Source organism: Lemur catta, chromosome 9 (assembly GCF_020740605.2).
Source record: "Lemur catta isolate mLemCat1 chromosome 9, mLemCat1.pri, whole genome shotgun sequence".
Classification (NCBI taxonomy): domain Eukaryota; kingdom Metazoa; phylum Chordata; class Mammalia; order Primates; family Lemuridae; genus Lemur; species Lemur catta.
The window spans coordinates 22,873,462-22,889,708 of NC_059136.1; the positions used below are offsets into that span (position 1 = coordinate 22,873,462).

Genomic DNA, 16,247 nt, shown 5'->3' on the forward strand with positions numbered 1-16,247 from the left:
AGCCCCCTTTCTGCCTACCTTCTGCAGGGAGCGGGTCCTCGCGCGCCCATTGGCTCTGGTCGGCGCGCCGTCGTGCTCCAAGCGGCGCTCCCATTGGCCCCGTGGGAAGCTCACGTGACCGGGAGGAGGAGGGGGCGGTGGCGGCGGCCGCGGTGGGGGGCAGCGCACAGCGAAAACAAAGATGGCGGCCTCGCCGGGATCGGCGGCAGCGGCTGCTGCGGGGCGACGCGCGGGTCGGACCCTCTGAGGCCGCGGCGCAGGGAGCGGGGCTACGGGGTCGCGGCGGCGGCGGCGAGAGGACAGCAGGAGCGCGCGGCGTGCTTGACTTCTAGCCGCGGGAGCGTGCCGGCACCCGCCGCCGGGCCGGCCGGCCGCGATGTCCGGCGCGGAGGAGGCCGGCGGGGGCGGCCCGGCCGCGGGGCCAGCCGGTGCATTGCCGGCCGGGGTCGGGGTCGGAGCTGGGTCCGGGGCGGCAGCGGGGCCGGCGGCGGCTTTGGGCGAGGCGGCGGGGCCTGGGCTCCCGGACGAAGCAGGCCTGGCCGGCGCCCGGCAGCTGCAGCTGCAGGAGGCGGCGGGCGACCCTGACGCACCGCCCAAGAAGCGGCTGCGGGCGGCCGAGGCGGCCGAGGCGGCGGCGGCGGCGGCCGGCAGCGGGAAGCTGGAGGAGCGGCTCTACTCGGTGCTGTGCTGCACCGTGTGCCTGGACCTGCCCAAGGCCTCCGTGTACCAGGTAGGGCCGCCGGCCGACCCCGACCCGGCCCAGCCCGGGGCTCCAGCCCCTCCTGCGGGGCCCCCAGCCTCCGGAGCTCCCAGGAGGCCAAGCCCGGAGGCCGGGGATGCCCGGCGCCCGAGAACCCTCTCCGGTTCTCACATACGCCTTTCTCGCCCGGCGATACTCCAGCGCCTGCTCCGAAGCTTCTCGTCTTCCACTCAGGAGTTTATTTCCTGTTTTGAAAACCCCCCTTTTCCTTGTCCTGAGCAACCTTATTTGCGGTTCTGCTTACCTTCCTTTTCTCTCTTCCAGATTCCTCCGCGTCCCCTCTTCAACCTCCCCCCCCCAGCCTCTCAAGCTGACCCTTCCCTCACCACAGTGGCTGCTCCCCTCATTCCCAAGCTCCCTGGGCTCAGTCCTCTGAGCTCAAGAGCTCCTTCCCTGTTCTTCTGGCAGCCACACCCCCAACTTGTCCTTCCACTCTCTGAGCTCCTGTGTACATCTCCTTTTCTATGTTCATCAACGGAAGAATCTTTTCACTTTGTCAATTTCATTCTGAAGCACAGGAAGAAGAAAGGGGATTGCCTGTTGTGTCCCCCTCAACCTCCCCATCTCTGGTCTGGATGAGCCACCTGCAACAAGCCCCACAATCTGGTTATCTTCTCCAGCCCCAGCCTAACCCAGTGTCCTCTGAATGTGCCATGCCCCAGGCTGCTCGCCTATGCCAGGCCTGGCTTCCTAGGCTACCAGTGCTTCTAGGAGATCTATGCATCCTCTTCCCCCACCTGGAGACCCAGCCCTAACCAGCTCAGTGCTGTTGGAGAGGGTATTTGGATCAGGTGCGTCTAATATGCCCCTTGCCAAGTAGCAACAGGGGCAGACTTCTGGTCAGTGCTCAGTGTCCTGTCTTCCCCTTTGTCTCTTTCCACCTCCGCTTCCCAGTCTTTTTGAGAAGTGAAGTAGGTTGCTTGTCTATTTTCTTTGCACTTGATATAAAAGCTGGAAGTGGCCAATGGGGCCCTGTTTACCTGTTTATATATTTAAACTGGGCATCTGGGTGAGGGGGCCATTTTTGTAGTAGGCAGTCTAGGGCTAGTCTGGGTTGCAATTTCTCCAATCTCTGGATCCCCAAGTCCTTTCTGCTCTGACTTGAGGTTGCTTGGGAGGACCCCTGTGTGCCTGGGTGGGGAGAAGGCACTGGCTTCCACCCTGTGTTATCCGGTGCTGGTGCCAGCTGGGTGAGAGTTTTTCACAGCTGGCTCCTAGAGCCAGCACTTGCCCCTTGGCTTTCAAGACTTGCCCACTCTCAGCCCCTTTTGCCCACAACCTTTTGATCCTCCCAAGTGAAAGAGCTCTCCCTTTCTTTCTTGGATCTCGAGTGAAAGTCCAGCGAGCCAAGTCAATAGTGGGAGGTCCCAGGGGAATTCAGGGATCTCTTTGTCTCACCTCCTGTGGATAGGCTGGAGCTGGGCCTGGCATGGTGATGGGCCACATGGTACTGGTCCCTGGTCCACTCCATCTCTGAGCTGGGCTGGCCCAGCAGAGACAGCTGTGGTCCTGCTTCTGGCCAGAGCTGCTGGTAACCAGGCCTCTGAGCCTGGTTGGCTCAAACTGGCCTGCACTGTGCTAAATAGCTGGAACCAGGGAGCTGAGCAGCTGTAGTGGAGAGTGAAGGCGCGGGGCTGCCCTGACCGGTGGCCCTACCTGGCCCAGGATCTGCTCAGTGGCTGCCCTGGGAACAGACCACATGAGCGAGGAGAGCCATGAGTGCTGACTGAGCTGTGGGTTCTTCCCAAGTGACAGCTGGGCTTCAGCAGCAGAGGTGTTTCTGGAGGCCTGGAGAAGGTATTAGATTCTGGAATGTGTGATTTGTGGGAGAGCCCTTGGGTCAATTTTGGAACTTACTCTGGCTGCTCACAAACCTGCTGTGTGACGTGGGGGAAGAAGGAAAGCTCTCTTGGTACCTCTGAATGCTGTTGAGGACGCCTCCTGTAGTGGTTCCCTGCTGTGTGCAGTGACCCTGGAAGCCCACTATTGTGTCCCCACTGAGGCACTGTGGGCTGAAACAGGCCTGGAGACCTGGGCTCTCGCCAGGTCTGCTCCCCGGGGGGTCTGGGCACAGATGGCGTGGGTGCCATGCACACTGCCTTCTGTGTCTCCCTGGTTGGGGCCTGCTACTGGCCACCACCTTGGCCTCAGCTTGGCCCTTCCAACTTCCACTAGCCTTCTTTGGTGAGCTGTGTTGATTGCCTGTCTCTACTTTCTCCAATGTCAGGCATGTGGCATGTTCATGCTCTGTTCCTGATGGAACATTTTGCCTGATCCCAGCAGAACACATGGCTCAGGATGGGCACCAGCGATGCTGTGCATCTTGGGAGCTGGCTCAGGTGGTGCCCAGTTTTGGGGTGAGGAGAAGAGAGGGTGGCCGTGCTGAGCCTTGTGTGCTGTCTCTGGCACTGGGGCTGTGGGGGACAGCTCCATGGGCCTCTGGAGTTGGCTGGGCACTTGGTAACTCGAGAGCTTCTCGTCCAGCCACTAGATGCTGCTGTGCTGCCAGGGAAGCCTTGAATGGCAACGAGAGCAGATGTGGGCCACACGTGGGCTCATCTACCTGCTCCTGAGTCTGAGCCCTTGGGCCTGCAGAACAGGCTTCCCCATGAGCCTGTGCCCACGTGCCATACTTCGAAGGCTGGGAAACTTGCTTGGGTGTGAGACCAAGGCCCTTGTGCAAATGGCTCGCTGCTGTGCTGTAGCCTGTGTCACATTCAGGTTCAGGCTGCAGCTTGTACAGCAAATGCTGGCTTTGATGTTCTCTGTGTGGGTGGTAGGTGTGTCCTGGGTGACTGGCCTGACAAGGTGTGTGGGCACCCAGAGGGGTAGCAGGGTGACTGAGGGGACAACAGGGACACCTCTGGAGGAGTTTCTGGACAGTCCAGGCTGAGTAGGTAGACTGGCCACTCATGTTGGTGCCCTGCTATGGGGACAGCCCTGTGGCCTGAAGACATATCACCTGTTGGCATCTCTGCCCATGGGAGCACCTTCTCTGTGGAAGATATGGCCTCAATGGTGCCAGATCCCCTGGTTCTCTTGGCACAGCCCTGCACACGAGGCTCCATGTGGTCTTCCGTGGTCTACCATGAGGTAGACCAGCCCTGAACTCATGATGTCAGCCTGGCCCTGAGCATTGGTGCTGGCATCTGGAAGAAGGGACCGCATGTTGTTCCCGCCCCTCCCAGGGCATTCTTGAACTTAGAACAAGTGCTCGGGCAGAAGGGTCAGTCGGGGGCCTGTGTCACAAATGTGTCCAGCCTACATCTGGGGTGGCCCCAGCTGCTCCCTCTCACTTTGGCCTTGCAGCCGGGTCCCTGCTGTCAATCTGGCACCCTTGTGCCTGAGCTATCTTCTCCCCATTCCTGCCCACCTCTGCTCTTTCTCTTGGGCCCGACTGAGGCAATGCCCTAGTTCGAAGCTATCCTTTCTCCCTGCTATGAGGATGCCCAGCCCTCCCTTGTGTGCTCCTCCCCATCTGACAAGGACACTCCCACCGTTGCTCCTACAGGAGAGTCAGTGTCCTGCTCTCCCTCCCTAAGTTCTCTTGTCTATATACCAGTCTCGGCTCCCAACTGGTTACCTGATGGTCTCATTGATAGAAGGCCCAGGAAGCAGGGATGGCTCCATCTCTGCCCGAGTGCTCTCTGAGAGTATGCCTGCCATCCAGGGGGGCCACCCACCTCTTCCCCAGCTCCCTGGGCAGCAGCACAGGGCTGTAGCTGATTGGTTCTTTGAGGTGAGAAAAATAGCAGAAAAGAGCTTTGAAAACGTGTCTGCTCAGATTCACAACTCACAGGACAGAGCAAGGAGGGAGTTTCTGGAATCTCTGGCTAGGTGAGAAGTGTTTTTCTCTGATGGTGGTTTGTCATTTTGAGTTACTTTTAGATCAGCATTTACGTCGTGAATGGGAGCTCAACTCTAGAGGGTTGACTGGGCCCTGCCCAAGTCCTAACAGGAAGAGGGAGGCAGCTGGCTCAGGACTTCAGATCCTGCCTGGATCGAAGGTTTAGGTCCTGCTGTCATGTCACCCTTAACAGCTCTGTGGCCTTGGATAATGCCTGGCCCCTCTCTGGCCCATATTTGATTAAGAAGACTGAGGGCCGAGTATGCTGAGTATTGGGTGTGCCCTGAGGTGCTGCTGGGCCCCATGGGGAGGAGGGGGGATCTCCAGCTGGCTGGGCAGTGCTTTGGGATTTGTGCCACCGGGAAGCCTCTCAGCTGCATTAGCTCTGATGGCCACTGCCAAGGGAGGTCCTTGACCCCCTGGGCAGGGGCTGTAGTGGGAAAGAGTAGGTCCCCAGGGTTTGTTTTTGTTTCTTTGGGGATTTTTTTGTTTGTTTGTTTTGTTGTTGTTGTTGTTTGGTGTTTTTGGTTTGGTATGGTTTGGTTTTGTCTTTGTTTTGTTTTTTGGTTTTTTTTTTTTTTTTTGAGACAGGGTCTTTCACTGTTGCCCAGGCTGGAGTGCAGTGGTGTCACCCTCTGTAGCCTCTAACTCCTGAGCTCGGGGGATCCTCCTGCCTCAGCCTCCTGAGTAGTTGGGACCACAGGTGCACCACCACACTGGGCTAAGTTCTTTTTTTATTTGTGGTAGAGACGGGGGATCTTACTGTTGCTCAGGCTGGTCTCGAACTCCTGACCTCAAGTGATCCTTCTGCCTTGGCCTCCCAGAGTGCTGGGATTACAGGCATGAGCCACCGCACCCAGCCGGTCCTCAGGGTTTGAGGGGACCATGTGTCCAGGCTTGAAAGAAGTCCTAAAAGGATAGCTGACTATATGGAGCTTGAGAACACCAGCAGTGGGGGAGGGAGGCATTTCCTAAGACCTGCTTATGGCCCAAGGCCGGGGGACAGGGCTGCTTCTCAAGCCTGAGTAGTCTGTCCAGCTCCCCGTTAACCCAGAAGGAGAAGCCAGGTCAGGTGGAGGCCCCAGGTCTGCAAAGGCTGGGTGCATTTGAGCTGCCTGTGGCCACACTGAGGGAAGGGTTTGGTGCTGTTTTGTGAGGGCAGGTGCAGATGGCTGTTTCTGGACTACTTGCACATAGAGGAGTCTAGAGCCTTGGCTTCTCCTGGGAATGGGTCCCCCAGAGGCTCTGCCATGGGTGACTACGGTGGTGGTGTTTGCTCTGCGCCTGGTGTGTGCTGGATACAGAGCAATACTGCCAGGCGCCCTGTCCCATCCTGCCTTGTCAGTGTCACCATACTCATCATCTTGTGTACTTGAGGAAACTGAGACCCAGAGAGGGATGATGTAAGCCCAAGGTCGTACTGCTGGTGACCTGTGGGCTGGGGTCTGAGCCCAGCACTATGTCTCCAAGCCAGCATCTGTCCTAGGAGGGCCTGAGAGGCCCTATGATGTCATCCTGGGTTGTGACCCACCACCAGGGTCTTCCTGGCTAGTGGTGGGGTGGTAGCCTGGCCTGCGTGCCACAGGAGATGTCTGGGCTTTGGGGCCTGGCCCTGGCACATTGAATGGGGCAATTTGGCCTGGCCTGGCCTGTCCACTGGAGGCATGCAGCCAGTACTGTATGGAGTCCTCCTGGGCCCAGCTTCTGGTTGGGCAATGGGCACAAGTCACCACTGCCAAGGCTGACCCATGTGTGGAGTCAAGGTCTTACTCAGGAGGCTGAGGGGACTTGGATGGCAGGGAAGAGTCCGAAGCATGGTGACCATCCTGCTGTGGACACACCACCTAGGCTGGGTGTTGGTTTGGCCTGGGCCAGCCCCCTAGAGTCCACCTGGAGAGCATCCCCTGAACAGCTGGTGGATGTGGGCTTGTCCCTTGGCTGGGCCAGTATTCTCCAGGACATCTTGGGGCTTGCTGTATTCTGCCTCAGAGATGAGCCATCAGGGCTGAAGAGGCAGTGGCCCCACTTCTCCCCAGAGCTTGCAGGCCCCCCAGGGGGCCCAGAGGGGGAAAGAGAGCAAGGTCCCCACCACCTCCCCCATTGTGGACTTGGTTGGGCCTGTGTTGGGTCTGGAAGCCCTGGAGGAATGAGGCCTGTGGCTAGGGGCTGACACAGGAGTTGGGGCAGCATTCAGGGTGAGCAGTGGGTGGTGCTAGGAGGTAAGGGTTGATGTTCTTGGTGGCCCCAGCACCTCCTTAGGAGGGCCCAGGACTCCATCCTGCTGGCCGAGCAATCTAGAGCCAGGAGGAGAGGCCAAGGGGGCTTGGATCAGCAGGGCCCCTGCAGAATGAATGTTGTGGCTGCTCCACTTAGGCCAGCAGACCTAGGAGGCAGCTGCAGAGCTGGTCCCAGAGCCTCATCCAAGGCCCAGGCAGCCTCACCAGTAGGTGCCTAGAGCTGGCCACAGGCAGAGGCATGGGGATACAAAGCCCTGGGGTGGTCTTGGTGCTGGCGTCCTATTGGGCTTCCTCATGCGGGAATGTTACAGTGTGCTGTGTGGTCTCACTTCTGAGCTGGCACTGTGAGGTTTTCTCCCTTGAACAAATGGCTAGTTGGTGCTGTGCTGCTTCTCTCCTGTCTGCCAGAAACAGCAACAGTCCTCAGCCCAGGGCCTGCCTGGCATGGCAGAGCTGGGCATCTGAAGCCCCCAGGCAGCCTCAGGTGTGGCCGGGGAGTAGGGGTGTGAGAAGACACAACCTGGGCCCTCGGTCCTTGCCTCCCCCAGGGCAGCTGCTGCAGCAGCATCTGTGCTTGCCCCTACCCAGTTCACTCACCGCTGACCCCTGGGTTTGGATGGGATGGACCAATTTCTCCACCCTGTTCCTGCTGTGGGCAGCCTTAGCTTGTCCTGAGCCTACCAGTGACCAGCCTCATTCCCTACCCCAGGCCATGTGTCCACAGTTGGGGCGGGATAGTCCCCACTGGGCCCTGATTCTCCAAGCTGAGCCCCACCAGCACGTTCCCCTTCCTCATCATGCACATTCTAATTTTTAATCGAACATAGAACTTGACATTTGAACGCAGATAGTCTGTGGTGTTTGTGTGGATGTGGATTCTGTGAATGAGGCCTTTATCCCCGCTGTTGGTTCTCAACACTCACTAGACCTCACAGGTGCTGAGAGAACTGGCCAGCCTTCTACAGCTCCTCAGCTCAGAGTGCTCGGACCCCTGAAGCAATAGGATGGCAGCTAGGGCCTATTAAGGACCCCACACGTGCAGGTGTGGCCTGTGAGCATTCCCCTCCCTCACTGTGCAGAGAGGCTGCAGCACAGGTGGGTCTTTGCTGCATTGCATCCCATTCTCAAAGAGTCCTGGACCCCAAAGGAAGCCTGTAGCCCAGGCCCACCAGTGGAGAGGCTGTGGAAGCACAGTCTGGACGGGGGCCACTCTGCTTCCTGCCCACTTGTCCTCAGGCAGCTGGGAGAGAGTCTATCTTAATGGAAAGTATGTCCCTGTCGCTCCCCACTGGCCTTTGGTGTGCCCTCAACCGTCAGAATGAAGCTAAGCCCAAGGCCCTCACATTCCACCCCAGTGTTCCTGGGCCTGCCCCACAGCCCAGGGTCGCTGTCTCCACCTAGCTTCAAGTCTTTGCTCTTGTACCTCTTGGTTCTGGTCTGGGCCTCACCTCCTCCCACTCTGTGAGCCCCTCAAGGGCTGAACCCATAGCCCCCCATATGTCAAATGAGTGAGAGACCCAAAATGGGAGCAGTGCTCAGCATGCTGGCATCCAGCTGTCCACATGAGCAAGGACGCCCATGGGAAGAGGCATGGCTCCTGCCGACCCAGCTTATACCAGCCCAACTCAGCACCATGTCCTGCCTGTAGCCCCTGTTCCCAGCTACCCCGGGCATGCCCTGTGTGCCCACCTGCCCTTGTCTTGAGCCAGCTTGGCCTCCTGTGTGCCACGGCTTCACACCACCAACTCTCAGGATGGCTCCTATAGGTAGCCAACCTCCCTGGGCAGATGGCAGCTGCCTTCTCTCAGTTGTGCTCACCAGGGAGGGCCAGAGTGGAAGGGCCAGGCTGGGGGTCAGTCTGAGCCAGGTCCCCAACCCTCAGTATGAATAGCCAAGTGGGCCATGCCTGCCTCAGTGTGGGGAAGCAGCATCTGCTCCCCCATAGGATGGCGACCGGCTGAGTGCTTCTGCTGTGCCAGGCCAAGAGCCAGGTGTTCCTGTAGAGTTTCAAAGTCTGGGCCTGTGGGGGACTCTGGATAGTCCCTGGACTCTAGGACAGGAAGAAGCCAGGCTCCAAGCCCCAGTGTGGCCAAACCAATCACTGCCAGTCCAGCCTGCATCGGGGAAGAGCTGTAACCTAATCTCCATGAGCTGATGAGGGCTCACTCTTGAGATTCTAGATCTCTGCAAGAGCCCAAGCTGGCTGTGTCAGGAACAGACATGTGCTCCTGTTCTCATCAGCTGGAGTTCCCCAGGATAGCTGGCCTGGCCCTGGCTGGAGCTGGCAAACATGGGCGGGTATGTGCATGTGCACGAGTCCCGCAGGTCTGTGAGCTTCATCTCCCTTTCCTTCTTCGCAGTGTACTAACGGTCACTTGATGTGCGCTGGCTGTTTTATCCACCTACTAGCAGATGCCCGGCTGAAGGAGGAGCAGGCCACGTGCCCCAACTGTCGTTGTGAGATCAGTAAGAGCCTCTGCTGCCGGAACCTGGCCGTGGAGAAAGCCGTGAGTGAGCTGCCCTCAGAGTGTGGCTTCTGCCTGCGCCAGTTTCCCCGCTCCCTCCTGGAGAGGCACCAGAAGGAGGAATGCCAGGACAGGTAGTGCTGGGGTCAGGGACTCAGCCTGTGTGTAGGCCAGGCCCCCATGTGGGGTGATCTGATTGTTGTTTCCTGGGCCTTGGGTACCACACATGCAGCCCAGTGACGACCCTGCAGGCCCTGGGGAGGTGTAGGTGGTACTACACAGGACAGGGGCAGTGGGATCAGCACCCAGTTTGCTATCTGAACATGACCCTGGTCCTCCAGGGCTGTCTATGGCTGTGGAATAGCCCCTCGGAGGGCCCAGTACAGTGTGGCCAGCTTAGGAGCTCTGGCTGCTGGGTGCAAGGCTGTGCTGACGGGCAGACATGGCTGCTCAGCTTGTGAGGCCCAGCTATCACACCTCTTCAGGGGGAAGGCTGTGCAGGGTCCAGAATGTTGGTCAGTGGCCACTTACTCCAAGCAGAGGAGACACCAGAGCAGTGGGTCCAGGAGGCAAGTGTGTGCTGCAGGAAAACATTAATGGCTGAGCAGGATTGGGGCAGAGGCCATGACTGCTGTGCTCATCTCTCCCCAGGGTGACCCAGTGCAAATACAAGCGCATTGGCTGTCCATGGCACGGCCCCTTCCATGAGTTGACAGTACATGAGGCTGCGTGTGCCCACCCCACCAAGACTGGCAATGAGCTGATGGAGATCCTGGACGAGATGGACCAGAGCCACCGCAAGGAGATGCAGCTCTACAACAGCATCTTCAGCCTGCTCAGCTTTGAGAAGATCGGCTACACAGGTGAGGCACCTTGCCGCCTGCTGCATGCCGAACAGCTATGGGCTTTGGGGGGTGGGGGCCAGGAGCCTGGCGGGCAGCAGGCTCTGGGCAGTGGTCATAGGCTGCGCCGGATGGCCAGGCTCTGGAGAAGCTCCCAGTGGATACAAGGACACTTCGGGGAAGAAGAAAGGCCAGATATAGAGTAGAGGGAGGGGTTGGGCAGGACCCCAGGGTGCATCTGTGTGGCTCTCATGGCAGCCTCGCCCCCACCTCCCCACCCTGGCCCCACCACCCCAGCAAGGTGGTGTCCTCACTGTGTGGGGCTCCATAACCTTGGGACAGTCTACGTGGGGCTCCAGAACCTTGGGACAGTCCATGTGGGACTCCACAGCCTTGGGATCTCACCAGCAAGTGGAGCATGTCTCAGGGAGGCCTGGGGGCTGGGGGCCTGCTCCTTGGAGCCCAGGGCATGAAGAGCACTCCATCAAGTCAGGTCTGACTGCGGGCAGTCACTGCAGTGGCCATGGGGCTTCCCAAGGCTGGCACGAAGCCATTCAGGGACAGGGCACCCAGCACAAACTGTAGAACTGTGAGTGGACGCCCATGGACACACAGGCTGGACTGGGCCCAGGCCCACTGGATCTCATGGCTCTCCAGGCCACTGCCACCGCCTTCGAATGTGGCTCCACCGGGAAGCAGGAGCCAGGCCAGAGCATGGGCCAGACAACAGCAAGAAACACCTGCTGATGCTGGAGCCACTCAGGAAGGCTCCGTCTCTCTTCTGCTCTTCCCACACCAGGCAGCCAGCTCAGAGTGGCCGGGGTGGTCATAGGCAGTTGGTCACACCATGCCGCCTGGACTGGGCCTGGCTAGGTATGGGCCTAAGCAGGCGGGACAAGCCAGGAGCCCAGGGGCCTCTGCAGAAGGCTGTGGCTGCTGTTGGCAACAGCCTTAGCTGTCCTCACAGGCATCAGGGCATGTGGGCCAGGCCTCATGGCTGAGGCCATGGGGAGCCCCATTTGTGCAAGAAGGACTGGCTGCCTGGGAGCCCATGCCTCCATGGAGGGACTTGCCAGCTACAGGTTGCGGGCTGCACAAGAGGACTGTGAAGGCAGGGCCGCCTGCTGACTGGTGGCTCCTGCAGACCACTGGGCAGAGCCTGCATCACAGCCTGATGCCCATGGACCTGGCACTCCCCTTGGGCAGGGCTGGGTGCCACACACTTGTCCACCGGCTTTTCTGGCAGCTCTGTATCGGAACCAATAAAGTGTACTTGTTCTCAGAACTGCATCCTGTCTGTGTGTCTGCTTCCCCCACCCCTGTGGGGGCACTGGGGCTCAGGGAAAGGAGGGAGGCTGATGTGGGTCGGGTATGCCTGGAGTGTGGCCTGGCCACTCGCAGCCGCTGGACTCACTCTAGCTAATTCGTGTGAATTCTCTTTGTGGTTGTTCCCCCAAAGCTTGTGTGCACCTCCATTTGCCATAATTGCGTTTGATTTGCCTTTGTGACAAGTAGAGCACGCTGTGTCTGGTAAGTTGCCTTCCTCCCTGGCTGAGCCTGTCCTCGGCCCGGTCGGGGAAGGTGCTGCCACACGGCCTGGCCTGCACTAACAGCCGGCTCTTTCCGGCCCTGTCTGTCTCTGCAGAGGTCCAGTTCCGGCCGTACCGCACGGACGACTTCATCACGCGCCTGTACTATGAGACACCAAGGTTCACGGTGCTGAACCAGACGTGGGTCCTGAAGGCTCGTGTGAACGACTCAGAGCGCAACCCCAACCTGTCGTGCAAGCGCACACTCTCCTTCCAGCTTCTCCTCAAGAGCAAGGTCACAGCGCCCCTGGAGTGCTCTTTCCTGCTGCTCAAGGGCCCCTACGACGACGTGAGGATCAGTCCCGTGATCTACCACTTTGTCTTCACCAACGAGAGCAACGAGACGGACTACGTGCCTCTGCCCATCATCGACTCCGTGGAGTGCAACAAGCTGCTGGCTGCTAAGAATATCAACCTGCGGCTCTTCCTATTCCAGATACAGAAGTAGGGTGGGGCCCTAGGACGCCCAAGAAGCAGACGGGCCACCCTAGCTCAGCAGCACTTCACACGACTATCTGATCATTTCAGCAGAGGAGAACGGACAAACCAAACACACTGGGAAAGTCTGCATGCGTGTGTGACGGGGTCCCCGCCTCCGGCTCACCTTCTCTACCCCTGCCTTCCCTCCTCCTGAGGGCAGCCAGAGGCTGGGCTGATCCCCAGAGGAGACAGAGCACTGGGCACCCTGAGGTTCAGAGACGATGGCGGTGAGGAGGGCAAGCAGCGCAGCAACCCCTGCCCCCAGCTCTCTTATGCACAGCTAGGCAGTGCTGCCTGCTCTGGTTCTGTGCTCGGTTCCCGGCCGGGCTCTGGGGGCCTCGCTAACTTCAGACAGCATATTTGATTGCAATTAAAGAGGCAGCCTTGTTTCCTACTTTCTGTTTTGTTGGAGGGGAAGGCGTGGCTGTGAATGGACAGCGTGGGAGCTTTGGTTTGGCCGGGGGTCAGAGCCCGCCCTGTCCCTGTCATTGCACCTACATGCATCCCCCCGGGAGAGACTCAGAGACACTGCCTCCCAAACACTGTCACGGGGTCTCAGGACTGCAGCACAGGCAGAGAGAGCCAGGCAGGGTCGGGGCTCTCCTGGCCAACTGGCCACTCCCGGGGAGGCAGAACTTGGCCACCAGAGCTCAGCAGACGTTTTCGGAATGCAGGGTGAAATTCTTTCTCTTCCCAGGAAAAAAAATTAAACTCTTTACAGGCTCTTCTATAAGTTATGCAATTTTAGCGAGAAAGAATCTATTTACTATATTCAGCCTTGAGGACCCAGTGTCCCTAGGCTGTGAAAAAAGCTCTGGGGGCCATGGCTATGAGTCTGGCTGGGTGAGATTCCAAGTGGGTGGCTCCCTTCACTGCTTTTGGGGACTGGCTGCAGTGTCTGGAAGCTGGGCAGTTTGACTCCCTGCCTGGAGAGGTGAGCCCTTCCCACCTCACTGGCTGCCCTCTGACACCCCTGCAGGGCTGAGTAGGGCCAGGGCTTGAGCCTCTGTGGGAAGAAGCCCCACCTGCAGAAGCTGGGTCCTGTCCTTTCTTCCCCAGGGGCCCTCAGAGCTACTGGGAAGGGTACAGCTTGACCCCCCACTACCTTTGCTTAGGAGATGTGGCTCTTCTGTGATAGCTTTTTGTTGCTTCAATACCAAAGAATTGGTTCCTCTGCCCCAGCGCTGACAACATGCCTCAGAGCAGCTCCACCCTGCCCCGGCAGCCCGCCTGGGCCTGGCCCCCATCACCCTGTGCTGCCTGCCCTGCCATACGGGTGCAGAGCCTCAGGCCTGGCCCTTGCAGATGGTGGTGGGCTGAGTAGCAGAAAGAAGGTGCTGCCAGGGAGTGCCCATCCACATGACCGAGCATGGCTGGGGCCCGGGGCCCGGTGTGGCCCTCTCAATCAGTTCTCCCCTCCAGAACAGCCATTCTGCCCCCTCACAGGCCTAGCATTTCTGGGAGCTCTGAGAATCCTGCTTGGGTTCCCATTCCCAGCCTGGGGCATTGGACTCTCAGGAGTGTCTCGCAGCCGGAGCCTTTTCTCCTGCAAAGCTAATGTGGCCTGGCCACGGAGGGCATGGGAAGGCCCCAGGTTTGGTTTTCTGCCTTCTACAAAGAAAGATCCCACCGCAGCTCCCAGCACATCCTTGGGAGCAGCTGCCTCTGACTCAGATACAACCAGGGTAAATCCTGCTGCCCTCAGGGGTTGCCCCCTTGCCTGGCCTGGCAGGCACAGAAGGCTGGGAGGGCGTGGGCTGTGGTGCTGCATCTCAGCACCATGGGAGGTCAGACACTCTTTCGGGTAGTGTTCCTGGGTTCCAGGGTGGTGGTGTGGGGGGTGCCGGAGGGGGTAGGCTTGCTCCATCAACCTGTATTTGTGTGTGTGTGAGAGATTGATTCAGCTGAGGGCAAGCCCTGGGAATTCCTGGCGGAAGAGCAGGGTGGGAGGCTTGTTCCCCATGGGCACAGCCAGGCTGGGATGCCAGCCCTGGGGGGGCACTGTACTCCTCTAGGGGCCAGGGGCAGCAGATCTCTGTGTGCAGGTGAATGTATGTATGGCAGGCTGGGGGCCACAGGACAAGGAGACCCAGGTCTGGCTGAGCTCCTGCAGCCCTGCTGCCTCAGTCCTGGGGTAGGCAACCCTGTGTGTGGGGTGGGGAAGAGGAGGCAGCCCAAGGCATACACAGGGCCTAAGCAAGGCCCTCCCTAGGGGTGTGGTGTGTGTCTGGGGACATCCCCGAGGACTACTGATACATCCCAGCTTCCCTGCAACCATCACACACAGCAGCTGAGCCCTGCAAGCTGGGGGAACCAGGCACCTGGGGAGACTAGTGTGTCTGCAGCTGCTGACACACTAGCCATAGTGCACAGACCTTGTGGCATTGTCACTGTGGGCCATATGTTACTGGGGGTACCACAACAGTGGTTGGTCTCCAGGATCCTGTGTCATCTCGGTGTCCCAACCTGGTCCTTTGTTTGCCGTCTCTGAGGATGAGGGGTGGGAGTCCAGCCTCAGCAAATGTAGGGGAGGCCTGGGGGTATATAGCTCAAGCCGGGCCCTACCCTTCTTTCCCATCTCACCCTCAGCCCCTGTGAGTACCACATCCCTCAGTTGCCCAAAGTGAGACATTTACAAAAATAATAAAAATAATTTTTAAAGAGCAGAGTGAGAAGTGTTTTTACCACTGTCTGAAATGACTTACGTATCACTTTTGTGGTCTGTGTTCTCTTTGGATATTTTCTGTATGTAACTGTAGTTAAAAAAAATATTCCAAACCATGTTTTGTCTGTGTTTCCTTACCAAAAGACAGCCTCTGGGTGGGACTTCTGGGCTCTGCTAGTTTCCCCTGCCACGCTAGCCTGTGGCCACTGCCCACCCCAAGCCTCTAGCCCTGTGCAGCTCCTACCTCATGTACCATGTGCATACCCTGTCCGGTCAGTGGGGAGACAGGCATAGAGAAATCAGATTGTCTCTGAAGGGGAATTTGGCTTCCAGGAGGTGGGCTGTCCTGTGAATGCTAGGGTTAAAGAGGGTAGTTATGGTCTTCCCGGCAGCTCAGGGGCCTCCCTCTTCTGAGCCACCCTGTCTTCAGCACCATCCCTCATCCCTCATGCCCTCACCTCACCAGCCTGCTCTCCATGCAGCTGCCTTGGTTTCAGAGCCATGCTTTGTGTGACAAGGGATTGGTGGTACAGGCCTCCAAGTCCTGTCCGTCCATGCCCTCCTGCTTTGCTCGTGACTGCCCCTAAGGGCTCCACAGGCTTGGCTTGGCCCTGCCCCTGCAGCCGTGGAGGCAGCAAGGCCCAGACCTGCCCAGTCCCAGGGCCATAGAGGGAAGCCAGCACTCTGCTACAGGCAGCCTTTCCTGGACTCAGGGACTCATCTGCCCTCCACAGACCTTGCCAGCTGAGAGTTTTACCCCACTGGTCTGTTTTAATAATAATAGAAAATATAAACTCATCTCTCTCCCACTCCCTATGGGCCTCCTCTGGGACCTTCAGGACACCAGCCATTGCACCAGAAGTCAGTGCTCGGTGTGCTATGTAGCCAGGAGTGAGAACCCCAAGGCATGGCAGGCGTTTGGTCCTCAAGGTAATGGGGGACAGCACAGGTATTTGGGGGTCTGGGGCCTGTATGCCCCAAGTCACAAGATTCCAGACATCCCTCAGACCCTCATGTGGGTGAGAAATCTTGGTTACAATGCTCTGAGCCTAGATCCTAACTCCTTTTTACCTATCAACACAAAATAGTTTTGCAGTTTTAACATACGTTCACTTAATTTTACAGGAATACAACTGGCATACACGTTGAGGAAACAGTACTTTTTGCTCTGTTCATTTTGGACAACATATTTCTCCCTCCCCCGTAACGGCCCTGGAGGTTTGAGTCCCCAAATGTGACTCAGCTCTGTCGGTAGCAAAGAGGAGAGCGTCTGACGCCTCAACTACGTCTCCATATCCACTCAAGTGCATTTCACTATAAATCACTCTTATTTTCTCTTATGGTTATTAGTTTGTTTTCAAA

General features: G+C 58.4%; 1 protein-coding gene across 1 annotated transcript; it reads left to right on the plus strand.

Moving 5' to 3' along the window:
• Positions 1 to 160: 160 nt before the first annotated feature.
• On the plus strand, positions 161 to 14,883 carry LOC123644850 (cysteine and histidine-rich protein 1). Its single transcript, XM_045561171.1, has 4 exons — positions 161 to 730; positions 9,205 to 9,443; positions 9,961 to 10,172; positions 11,797 to 14,883. The coding sequence occupies exons 1-4, from the start codon at positions 377 to 379 to the stop codon at positions 12,186 to 12,188; spliced, it is 1,197 nt and encodes a 398-aa protein (XP_045417127.1). The 5' UTR covers positions 161 to 376; the 3' UTR covers positions 12,189 to 14,883.
• The last annotated feature ends 1,364 nt before the right edge of the window (positions 14,884 to 16,247 follow it).